Below are 12515 nucleotides of genomic sequence, written 5' to 3' on the forward strand. Positions count from 1 at the left end.
TATATATAGCTCTAAACATTAATAGTCAGGTGTATACAAATTATGCCTTTGGCTTAAATTGAGAAAAAAGTGCATCTTTCCTCCAAAATGTGCAAAATGTAAATATTTACCATTGCAATCTTGCAGCTTTTGTTTAATGAGATTTTCTAGAATGTATCACATTATCAATGCTAATTGGATACAGTCTTGCCTGATGTTCCAGATGTTTCATTGCTTCAAACTGAAATTATGAATATGTTGATTTTTTTATTTGAAAAGTAACTCATATTTTCTTGTCCAATATTGCCTTATTTTCTTGTTCTGCAATCCACATGCTGATTGCTGAAGTCAGACCACTGAGTAACAAACAAACTCATTAGCGGTGCTCAAATGCAGAGATGGTGAAATGCAGAGATAACTCTTCAGCGCTGCTTTGTATTATCTACTTGTTGTGATTCCCACTGTTTTAAATGTCACATTACTTGTATGAAGGAAGGTTTTATGGGGGCAGCTCTTTGTGGTCATGTTATTATGCTACGATTTTAATGTGGTCCTTTTAAATAATGAGTTGTCATTCTTACATAATAACATAAAGGAACCTTGAACTTCTGGTAATTTGCTGCAAAATGTACAGTTTCATTAATGTGTTTGCTACCTGTAATATTGTTGATCTGGTTCACTATACACACCCATGTGAGATTAATGCTAGAGATGCAGAAACAAGAAATCAGTCTGACTGAACCTGACTGACAGAATGCAGTAGGCCACAAAGATGTCTAAAAGCAACACATAATGCCATGAAATAAAGAATTACGCGAACAAGAAGGAAATACAAAGCCATTTCTAAGTAGTAGGGAGTCTTGCAAACCAAGGAATTAACTACAAATGGAGAAAACATGACACAGCTGTAAACTTGAGAATGATTCATTCAGGAGATCACAGAAGAATCTACAAGAACCACTGCAGGCCTCATTTCCAAATTCAGATTTGCTGCTGACCAAGCAGAAGACAAAGTCCGGTGTTACATTTGGACTTTTTGGAAGTTACTCATCCCGTTAAAGCAGCAGAGCAGCTGACACCTCATTCCAGGTAAAGAACATTATACTTTTAGTCACACAAGGTGGTGGAAATAGTGATGGAAAAAATATCCAGCCAATAGGTCAAGTGCTGTAGATCAGTGATCCAAAGTTCACCAGTAATTCGACATCTTGGCACAAAATAAAACTGTTGTAGAGTAAATTATTAGAGTGGTGTAGTCAAAGTCTGGACTTCAATCCTGTTGAGCTGCTGTGACATAATCTTAAACAGGATGTTCGTACTTGAAATCCACCTAATTTGGCTGAATTTGAACCATTCTGCAAGGAAAAGCCTCCACAGAGATGACTTTCTGATCAATTTATGACTTTCTGATCGATTTTGTCTAACACTTGATGGCAGTGATTACAGAAGTGGTGCACTCATCAGGTTTAGTGAATTGTTGCTTTTTCTCACAGTTCCAGGATGGCTTACACATCTTTGTTCCCTTCAATAAATATCTCTTTAAAACAGCATCTTGTATTTACTCATGTCATAATTGTCAAATAATAAAACATCCTATGATCTGAAACATTTAAGTGTAACAACAACAGCAAAACAATGCCTGAAGAAATCTCTAATGTGAACAACTGGAACCTAACAATAGTCAGTTAAAAAAATAAAATAAATAAATCACTGCTTTGTTTTCAGTTCAGCCCCAAATGCTTTGTTGGTTCTGCTTCTTAAAAATAATTACACATATTTCAATTAATCACGAATCATACTTTAAATTAAAATTTTAAATATTAATCTAATGAGATTTCTTTAAAAGTGCAAGTTAATATCTAAAGATATTACATATCATTGTATGCCGTTAGTGATAATTTATCAGTTTACTTTCTTGCTGTTTATTTATTTTTATTTTTCATTTTAGATTTCACTTGGATTAAGGGCCACAATGTTGATTCATTGAAAACTTAGATTCACAACCAAATACCCTTTTAAAACCTTTTCCTTCCCTTTTGCCCCAGCTCCATAATTCACCAAAATTGATGGAAAACAAAACCAAGATCTGATTACTCCAGCATTTTCATTGCTAAACTAGCAGCATGTGAAAGCGTTTATGGGTAATACTGACTGTCTTGTGTGTTTAACCACTTATGCTCATGTCATCTCCTGTCTAATTTACAGTGTTTAACTCATACCACTTGCGTCAGCTCTGAAATAATTAACCTTCCCCTCAGGCCCACCTTAGCGACTCATTTCTGTTGTACATGTAAAGCATTGCCTCTGTCAGAGACACACAGGAGAAAAGCTGAGAGTTTTAACTGAGACAAACGGCAGAAACTGTTCTGTTGTTCAATGCTTTCGTTATTATCGCACACGACTACCCTCCCTTGTTCTGTCAAAGTCTTGCAGAAAAAGTCCAGCTTTTGAATTAGTAGTGATTTGTTGCTTCCTCTACATTAGCATCAAGATCGAAATCTCAGGAAGTGCAGCGCTTGTTTCTAAGTCCTTGGTCAGTGTGTGTGTTGTACTTAAGAGCAGAGCTTGGTTAGATCTGGACCAGAGGTGTGACCAACTCTTAGTGGTGGTTGCTTGGTTTTTAATATACAAGGTAAAACATGTCAGGAGTCTCTTCTGCTTTCTGAGAGCTTTTATGACTCTATTACGTAAGCTGCAAACTGTGGACATGAATGGAGGCTTGATGGAAACTTTTGTTACTTTTCTCTGGGAAAAGGTTTCAACCACTGTCTGACGATTGTTGGAAATGTCAAATTTAATGAAATTTTTTAGTTGAATTTGGAATCCATTTAAAAGCTGTGATTGCCATTTGGATGAAACTGCAAATTTTCTATGCTTTCATTCAGCAAACCTTGTTGAAAGAGGTTTAATGTTGCTATTCTAATATTAACCGAGTTATGTTCAGTTTGTCCCTCCTTATTAGTATTAGCTTAACAATTTATTACAAACAGCAGTCATTATGTATTCTGTGGTTAATTATCTGCAATTTGATGAAAAGATTTCAAGAAAAAATGAGAGCAACAATAATTTTACTCTTCTTTTAATCACATCATGAGCTACTACACATTTTAAAACATAAGTTTAATTACTCTTTATAAAACATACAGATACACTTTTTTTGTCTCTCTGTCTGACAATAAATCAGACTAAAGTTTCACTTAAAATATTAAGATTAGTTTTATTTTCTAAATTCCATAATAATGAGAGAAGGAGATAATTGTAGTTTTTCCCCCTTCATTTTCTTTAAATTCAGAAGTATACATACATTTCATATTTTTAAGAAATGCCTTATGGATTCTGTCATAGAGTTTAAAAGGTGTTTTTTTTACCTCAAACTTAGAAAATACTGTTTAGCCCATTCCTCCTGACAGAGCTCACATGACTGAGTTTTGTTTGCAGACCAACTTGCTCACATGCACCTTTTCAACTTTGCCCACAAAGTGTCTTTGAGACAAAGATCTCAGCTTTTGTGTTAGCTGATCTAAAACATTGACTTTACTGTCCGTAAGCTAGTTTGTAACTGATTTGTTACAATGCTCAGGGTCTTTATTCATATGACAGATCCATTTGTGCCTAAGCTTTAATTTCCTGACTAATGTCTTGAGAGTTTGTTTTATTATTTACACATAATATTTTTTCTCATGATGTTATATTTCTGGTTAAGTGCAGCAAAATGTGGCCAAAAACCCGGGATTTTCTCCCTGCATACATTTGCAAGCTGTAATCTACCTTTTTATATTGCTTATATACGAATGGCCTCTTCCTCTGTGACTGACGTCTCAACCTACGTAGTTCTTCTTTCACTATCACCCTTAATCCAAGTGATATCGACACACAAATGACAAGGTCATTTGCACTTTTCACACTATTATTCATCCACATCTGAGACACAGAAACTGTCTCCTTCCTGAACGTTGTGATGGCTGAAGATGCCTTCCCTTCGTCTTCATGCTTGTGTATAAATGTTCGAATAGATGTGCGTGGCACCTTTAAGCATCTGGAGGTTTTCACAAAGATGAAACAATCCACTTCCTGTCATATTGGCTGACTTTTTTTTTGGGAGATTTTGCCAAAATTTCACACAAGAAAGTGGTACGTTTGAGGTGTTGGTTGAAAATATGTTCACTCGTTTGCTTCCAATTAACTTAAGTGTTATGAAATAAGTTATCCTAAAATGACAAAGACATGTTATCATCATCTGGACTGTTCAAATTTATTATATTGTTAACACATATTGTTAGTATGTAAACCTCTGAATCTGAAGAAAGTATTCTGGCATCAAGTTAGCATAAATTATTCTGTAATTCTAACTTATCTAAAGGTGGAAAGGTTTCAAGACCGTAAAAAAAAGAGGGTGCACGTGTTTTTAATTCGATGCATGTAAATATGTGGTTTCAACTGTAAATGAAGCATCCAACATTCAGATGCCGGAGTTTCTCATTTTCTCCACTGTAACCCTCTACGCTCTGTTTTACATTCTTTCACTCTCCCCTCGTCTTCCTCATTTGTCTTTCACTTCCCTTTAATTGTTGTCCTCACTGAATTATGCATCAAGCTGAAGTCAAACATGACTGATGAGCAAGACCAGTGGGGTTTGGATGGCTGGAGAAGATTTAGGATGTTGCGACCTTTTTAGTCATGAGGGAACAAATGGTGTGTGTGAAATAGTTAGAGGAATTCAGAGAGAAAGAGAAGAAGGAGGGATGACAGAATATGTGAAGGGGGAAAAACAGGGAGTCCCCACCCTCTCCCTCTCTCTTAAAGTCGTCTAACTCCCCTTCTCTTGGCTGGCCTTATTTGGTCATGTTACTGCGACTCCAAATGAAGTTCAGAGACATAGAATGGGGGGAAGGATGGACAGATTGTTCTTTTCCTCCTTTTTTTGCCCTCTCTGTAAAGAAGGAGCAGGGATCTGATAGGAGATAAAAATGAGAGGAAAGCCAGAACTTAGAGGGAGGAGACAAACCTAGCTCTGCAGGAGAAAGTAGTTCATCTGGTCCTGCTAAACAAAACCTAACTTGAATCCACTGCTAAAGTCTCCCTCAGTCCTGGCGAGCTGCAGAAGAGGAACTCTCCTGGGACAGAAGAGGAACTTCTCTACTAGTCAGTCCACATGCAAATTAAAGGCCTGGTTTCCCTTTTGGCGGGTTTCTGCGCAGCATATGAAAATTAACTCCACAATTTGGTGCTATTGATAACGGCAGCATCTCCTCGTTGCCCGTGGTTACCCACACCGGCTGACCACGCCCCCTTACCATACCCTTTCGTAATGCAAACAGAAGCGCTGATGTTTTACGTGGTGTTATTATCGCCGTCTAACCGTCTAACCGTGACCACATTTTGAGGAGGTGGTGTAGGTTGATCCCACACGCAGATGCAGGCCGTCTCTGCATCCGTTGCTCCTCCCCAGAGCAGAGAAAGGCCTTTGATCTCCATTTAGGAGAATTATTAATACGTGTTTGAAGTGCAGACACACGCTTGGCCACATCGGTGCGCACAGAGAATAAAGATAGTTTACTAGTTTCATTTCTGACTTATAATGTTGATGTTTTATGCTGTGTTGTTTTGGGAAGGCCTTTGAAGTTTGGATACATTCAAACTCCCTTTCACATTTAAAGCCACCTCTGAAGATTTGTGAAAAGCTTTTAAAAAGATTGCGACTTTAATTTCAGTGTCATATTCTCACATTGACATATTTTTTTTAAATGCAGCTTTTAGCTTTTACATTTCCGTCCGTCCGTCCGTCCGTCCGTCCGTCCGTCCGTCCGTCCGTCCGTCCGTCCGTCCGTCCGTCCGTCCATCCATTTTCTGCCGCTTATCCGGGGTCGAGTCGCGGGGACAGCAGCTCCAGAAGGGAGGCCCTTTTACATTTTGTTCAGTTTAATGATATGCAATAATCTAATGGAAGCCTTTTTAGTGGGACACCTTTACTTTATGTCTTTTAGTGTCAAAGAACGGTCAATGAATAATCAATAATCTTTGGTTTCATTTTGGGAATTGGTTATATGGTGCGCTCTGCCTTTTTCCTATAGACTTTTGGGATCATGCACTGCAAGGATTAAGCTACAATAGAGCATAGTTAACTGGATGTACAGCTAATACTTCTCCTATGAAGCCATTCTTCCACCTGAGCTGTTTATCTCTGCAGCACCTCCAGTGTTACCATGATGACACTGGAGGTGTCACCAGTGTTTGGTTGAAGTGGCCCGTCACTTCAACCCAACCTTGCTTTGGACTCCTCCTGAACTTTCTCTCTGAACCGTCATGATGCTGTTCATTCGCTGTCAAATCTTTGAAGCCTTCACAGAACAGCTGGATTTAAACTGAGGTTTAATTGTGCACATGTAATCATTTCATAACAACATAACTGTGATAAATAAGGCTAAACCTAAGTCTGCTTTGCCACCACACAGTGTGAGGAGGATTTTAAATGAGGTTTGAATAAATCTTTGTTGATCGTTGTTCTTCCTCTGTGAAACGATGATGCAGTAATTGTTTCTGCACATCTTTACCAGGATTGCTGGTTATTGTGGAGAAGAGGCTATGTGTATTTTCATGTTATTTCCCTTTGTCCTGTCTGTTTTCTTTATTTGATGTTAATGAAGCGGAACTGATTGCTTTGTGCCTTTTTTTTTTCTTTCTGTGCAGACTGTCTGTTTAAACTTTGCCCCATGAACCGCTACTCAGCCCAGAAGCAGTTCTGGAAAGCAGCGAAGCCTGGGGGGAACACAGACACGGTGCTGCTCAACAAGCTACATGTAAGCTATGAAAACAACACGAGTATCTCACAGCTACCACAACACACAGCTCTGTCCTCATGGCAATAAACATCCAGGCAGATTTCAATAGGTCTTGAATATAAATTTCTTCACAGGTTGGGATATCAATAAAAATATTGATTATTGATTATTCATTGATTGTTTATGAACTGAATTTACAAAAGTCTCAATTGTAGGACTTTAAGACATCAATTATTATTATATATTTGGTGTAATCCTTGTAAGTCCTTTTATAGACATTTACCTATCTGTCCAAGAGGCTCTCCTTTCTTTCTCTCCTCTGAAGTCTAATACCATTTAAAGCAAATCTTTCTGACCAAACAGTCATAAAATGGAAGCTGGCCATCTTCCCCGTGGATAGGTGAGGCCGGGATTCACTTAAGTCGTTTCTGTTCAAGATCCAAATTTTAGTTATGGCTTTTCTTCCAGGACTTTTTGTTTGGAACAAACACAGCCGCTTCTTAGAGCACATTTTTGCAGGACAGGATGAGCTATGAACTTGTTGGTGAAATTAATTTTGTCCTCCTCTCTCTTTGAACCCCAGCATGCAGCTGACTTGGAGAAGAAACAAAATGACTCTGAAAACAAAAAACTCCTGGGAACTGTAATACAGTATGGAAATGTCATTCAGGTTTGTATCTGTCTGTTTTTGTGTAGGTAAGCACAGTGAGTCTCCTGAAATGGAAATTAAATCCTGTGCCAATATGGTAAAAATATACTAGTCTAATTTCTTCAAATGCCCCAATCAGGCAATTTCTAAAACTGTATATATTTGACCCCATTTATGTAATTTAAACCCTTCATCTGCAATAAATTTTAAGTTTTGCATCCAGTTTTTTTATTTTATTTATTTTTTTATTTTAAAAAGAGATCAGTTCAGATGAATCATTAGAAGCCCCAAAATAATGCCAGGCATGTGATGAGTGTGTGCAAACTTTCACTGCTCTTTGTTCCTGCACAGCTGCTTCATCTGAAGAGCAATAAATACCTGACGGTGAACAAACGGCTGCCAGCGCTGTTGGAGAAAAACGCCATGAGGGTGATGTTGGACACTGCAGGAAATGAAGGCTCCTGGTTCTACATTCAGCCTTTCTACAAACTCCGCTCTATCGGGGACAGCGTGAGTATTTCAGGCCATGGGACGAGTTCTGTGCGGGAGCGCTGTGCTCCATGTAAATCAACAACCTGCATTAAAACAAAAACGTCTAATCAATACCAGAGATGTGATGCTTATTATTTAATTGTCATGGTCGACTCTTTGTTCTGCAGAATCAGGTTCCACTGAAATTACAGCTGCAGTTCCGTTTTGGTATCTCATACAGAGTTGCACATGTCCTTTGAAAAATATTTGATGTCGATTGGATGGAGAACATTTTTGCAAATAATTAATATAAAAAATATTAATATTGTTAATTATTCAGCAGTGGCGGTTGTAGATAGTTGCAGCAGCCAGGTCCTGCTCATGTTTGGTCTTCTCTAAGAATCAATTAGGTGCAAACTGACCATGTCATGAGTTTGGGCTAAAAGTACATATGTAAATTAAACTTAACATTGATCGATAAAAAGCTTGACAAATTAAGGCTGGTACAGCTGAAGCAGTTTATGTCTGTGTTCAGATTAAAAACTAAATTGAATCATAATCTAAATCTAAATGTTTTTAGACACAAAATTTGTTCTTTAACTATAAAAACTGTATATTTTGCAGAAATATTATGGCAAGAAGTTGATTTACATGCATAGAACATCTTAGACCAAAGTTTGTGCCCATCTTGACTTATATGACTCATATGTGTGTTTTTGGTTATTACATTCTGTGTAAATATAACTAATTCCTCAGTTTTCCATATTTGAAAACAAAGTCGCTCTTCAACCTGCTTTACCTTGCAGCAGTGTTCGCGTCAGATATTCAGTAAAGAAACTTTCTTTGCCAGACTTTTACATGTGTTGCCTGTTGTTCTGTGTGACTGCAGGTAGTGATCGGGGATAAAGTGGTCCTGAACCCAGTCAACGCCGGTCAGCCGCTGCATGCTAGCACACATCAGCTTGTGGATAACCCAGGATGCAATGAGGTTTGCTTTAGTTTACCTTTTAATCTGCCTGATCAGATCCACCAGCCTCTTCTCAGGACAGAAACAGGTCTGGTTAAAGTCTCATGTGAGCCACACATTGTGCCTCGCTCTGAGCTTTCAGCCATAGTTGTGTTTATTTTTTGCCTTTTAGAGAATCTTTCATGACATTCTCCTATGAACATTAAAGTTGGTGGAATTGGCTCCTCAAAGCCTTGTTTAAATTATCTTTATTGGATCAAAATCAGCTTGTGCAGTTAAAACATTTTAGATTACAAGCTGCATCAGTTGTCTGTGCTTTTCCTAAGGGCTCTGTATCGGGTCTCATTCTGTTTATTATCAATCTTTTTCCTTCTCACATTTTTGGCAAATAAGTCATCCATTTTTCTTCTACAACACTGGATTTCTTTGTGCCTTCTTCTTTTGTCACTGATCATCTGTGGTAAATTAAAGGATGGTTGTCTTCTAACCTTTAAAAACTGCATAGTGGCATAAGAGGGTTTTTTTGGAAGGAATTTAATATGTTCTGCATAAGTTTCCATAGTTCTTTACACTTTCCTTTACCGAAAGGTAAGACCTAATATGTGTTTTTTGACAAGATTTTAAATTTTCAAAAAATCTCTCATTGTTTATATTTCCATCTATGCAACATTAGTGGATAAACCCATTCCTTACCTAACACTACTGTTTATTATGTGATCTGCTTTGACACATAAACTTCTGTAAGACTTAAATGGTACAATTGACTTTGCAGAGAACCCATTCAATGGATTTTTAAGTTGCTCTGATGTTAAAATTAAATTTTGAAGGCAGTTAAAATGTTGCTTTCAAGTTGCCAATTGGAAATGGAAATTGTTTTCTTTAGTTGTGTGATTGTACACAGGATTGAGGAAAACAATTTCTCCACTTATACTTGTTTCTTTACAAAGAATTTAACAAATATCTATTTTTTCTTTATGAGTTGTAGTTCTGTGTCTGGAACCAAAGCTTCAGTCACATCATGTCTCTTTATTTTTCAGGTGAACTCTGTAAATTGCAGCACCAGCTGGAAGATCGTCCTGTTTATGAAATGGAGCGACAACCAGGAGCGTGTCCTGAAAGGAGTGCGTTTCTCAGCGAATGCCAGATAACTCTTTCTCTGATGATTTATTTCAAACAGCTCTTTTTGGGACAGAACCTTACCTTTTTTCATCCTTAAATAATATACATGTACAATAAGTTACATGTGTATTTGGATATATAATTCATTTTTTCAACATGGTATTTACTTTGCGTAAAAGCTTAAAACAGTCTCAGTTAAATAAGGTCGACGGGTTTCTAAGGTTTTTTTCTTTTTCTTTAAAAATGTTACATAATGTTGCTCGTCTAATCTGAGTGGGTTGCTTGGTTTGTTTGTTTCTGACAAACAAACAGTATCATCAGTCAGCAGTACATGCTTGTAAATGAGACTTTAAATCACTTTAAAAGCTCAATGTTACAGACTTTCCGTTATTACTGAGAAAAATCAAGTGGACTATTTAGCCTGCTGGTTAACCTTTCTAGAATAAAGTACTGGCCCCAAAGCCCCAAAATTATTTAATAGCATTTGGTTACTTTCCCAAAACTGATTAAGTGGGAATGCTATCCATTCACGTTGATCAAATGTTGGCCATCAGAGATCACTAACAAGGTGTTCTATTTTAAAATGAGCCATTTTTAGCCGTAATTTGCTGTAACTCCTCTCTGCAGGGTGATGTTGTACGGTTGTTCCATGCAGAGCAGGAGAAGTTCCTCACATGCGACGATCACAGAAAAAAGCAATACGTTTTCCTTCGCACTACTGGGCGGCAGTCGGCTACCTCGGCCACTAGCAGCAAAGCCCTCTGGGAGATCGAGGTGAGCGGCAATCAATTCAAACCTGCTTCTGCTGGATGTGCTTTGAGCTCAAAATGATTTCCTTTATTTTAGGTCGTACAGCACGATCCATGTCGAGGTGGCGCTGGCTACTGGAACAGCCTGTTCAGGTTCAAACACCTGGCCACAGGACACTACTTGGCTGCAGAGGTCAGTCTGTCTGTCTCCAGGCCCCGCTTGTTTGCTTGTGAGCAATAGAAAGTCAACCACTCTTGAATTTGTGCAGGTAAACCCAGAGTACGAAGAGGAGGGCCTCGATTTCCGCTCTCCGGTGAGAAAGTCTTGCTGAAGGCCTGACTTTTCATCACTAGCGTAGAGTTGCCACTGAAATAAAAACACTGCTTTTTATTTGCTTGCCCATTAATACAAAAATAACCCACTTCAAATCTCACACTGTTGTATTTATGAACATCTCAAGCCTATTTTATAGCTGCTGTAATGGAGAATATGTTTTATACTTTATTGACACAAGTAACAGTCTCTGGTTGCTCTGGTTGCAAAGTGAATGTGCTGTGCTTTGTTGAACAGCAGATGGCAGTCTTTATCCATCAGTGTTCATCTCTTGTTAATGAATGATTGAATGATTCATGTTATTGTTGTTATTATGAAGTTTCAAACATTTGCTGGCCAAAGCAGAAGAAGATGAATGAACTGTTCGGCTGCAGTTCACTTTTTCTCAGTTTAAAAAAAATTTTAAAAATAAGAAGAAAAGTAAAATTTCATCCATACAGCTATACATTCATCCATCATTTCAGGATTGCAGCTTTGTAAAGACAAATCGCAACTTATGTAAGTGTATACAACTCCGATTGCGCTCTTTATAAATTTTTAGTAATTTTAAGACCTTGTTTTAGTGCCAGTAGATTTTAGTTCCTAGCATCCATGTTATCTTAGTGATTATTGGCATGCGTTTCACCAGACACTTGCTAATTTGCCCTTGAAGGGGTTTCTAATTTTTCATTCAGTTTCTAAATTCAGATTTTTAATTTTTTTTTATAGCTGGACTCAGACCAAGACCCCTTGAGAGCCCGCTTGAAAACTGTCCAAGATAAAGTCTTGTACACTCTCATATCGGTTCCTGATGGAAACGACATCTCCTCCATATTCGAGCTGGACCCGACCACCTTAAGAGGGGGGGACTCTCTGGTACCCAGGTAGGAAAGACGTATAGTACCAAATAGAGATGTGCCGATCAGGTTTTTTCCTGCTGAAACCGATACCGATCACCCATGAGGGCCGCTCACCGATACCAATTACCGATACCGATCACATAATTAATTAATTTTTTTTTAATCATAAACACTACTGGTTACATTATGTGGAAAAAGGAACCATGAATTCACCTTAATTTAGACAAAAACTTGTTTTTAATAACTTTTTCCAAGAAGAAAACTAAACAAAACAGGCGTTGTGCAAATTGTACTGCTATCACTAATACTATCTTTAACAGACTGATAACATATGAAGGCTCTGAAGAGGCTAAATAAAACATTGCCAAAAAAATTCTAGTATTAAACTTAACATTCAAAGACAAATACAGGTTCCATTACAATAAACAATCCAGAGTTACTGAATGAAAACTTCCTGATAGCATGGCGGCTAGCTGATTACTGCTAGTTCTGAGTGGCTGTTTCTGACTGAGCGGAGTAATTATGCAGAACAGGGAGGAGATCGATTATTTTTTTAGAGATTATCTGTCTCATGTTAGGACAGCGAAAGTTTTAATACGTTTGTAAAATGTATATTTTTAGGTTAGATG

General features: G+C 37.8%; 1 protein-coding gene across 9 annotated transcripts in view; it reads left to right on the forward strand.

Annotated features, from left to right (window-relative positions):
- The window catches only part of LOC103465353 (inositol 1,4,5-trisphosphate receptor type 1-like), an 87214-nt gene that overhangs the window by 13890 nt on the left and 60809 nt on the right, over positions 1-12515 (forward strand). For 6 of the 9 annotated variants that reach the window (XM_017304785.1, XM_017304776.1, XM_017304778.1 and 3 more), the window contains exons 4-12: positions 6667-6776; positions 7342-7428; positions 7759-7917; positions 8768-8866; positions 9883-9966; positions 10592-10738; positions 10811-10906; positions 10983-11027; positions 11756-11910. In XM_017304785.1, coding sequence (XP_017160274.1) covers positions 6667-6776; positions 7342-7428; positions 7759-7917; positions 8768-8866; positions 9883-9966; positions 10592-10738; positions 10811-10906; positions 10983-11027; positions 11756-11910 — 982 coding nt within the window. The remainder of the gene's footprint in view (positions 1-6666; positions 6777-7341; positions 7429-7758; positions 7918-8767; positions 8867-9882; positions 9967-10591; positions 10739-10810; positions 10907-10982; positions 11028-11755; positions 11911-12515) is intronic. The other 3 variants (XM_017304779.1, XM_017304780.1, XM_017304784.1) reach the window with 1 other exon arrangement.

This window comes from Poecilia reticulata, linkage group LG5, assembly GCF_000633615.1.
Source record: "Poecilia reticulata strain Guanapo linkage group LG5, Guppy_female_1.0+MT, whole genome shotgun sequence".
NCBI classification, from domain to species: Eukaryota; Metazoa; Chordata; class Actinopteri; order Cyprinodontiformes; family Poeciliidae; genus Poecilia; species Poecilia reticulata.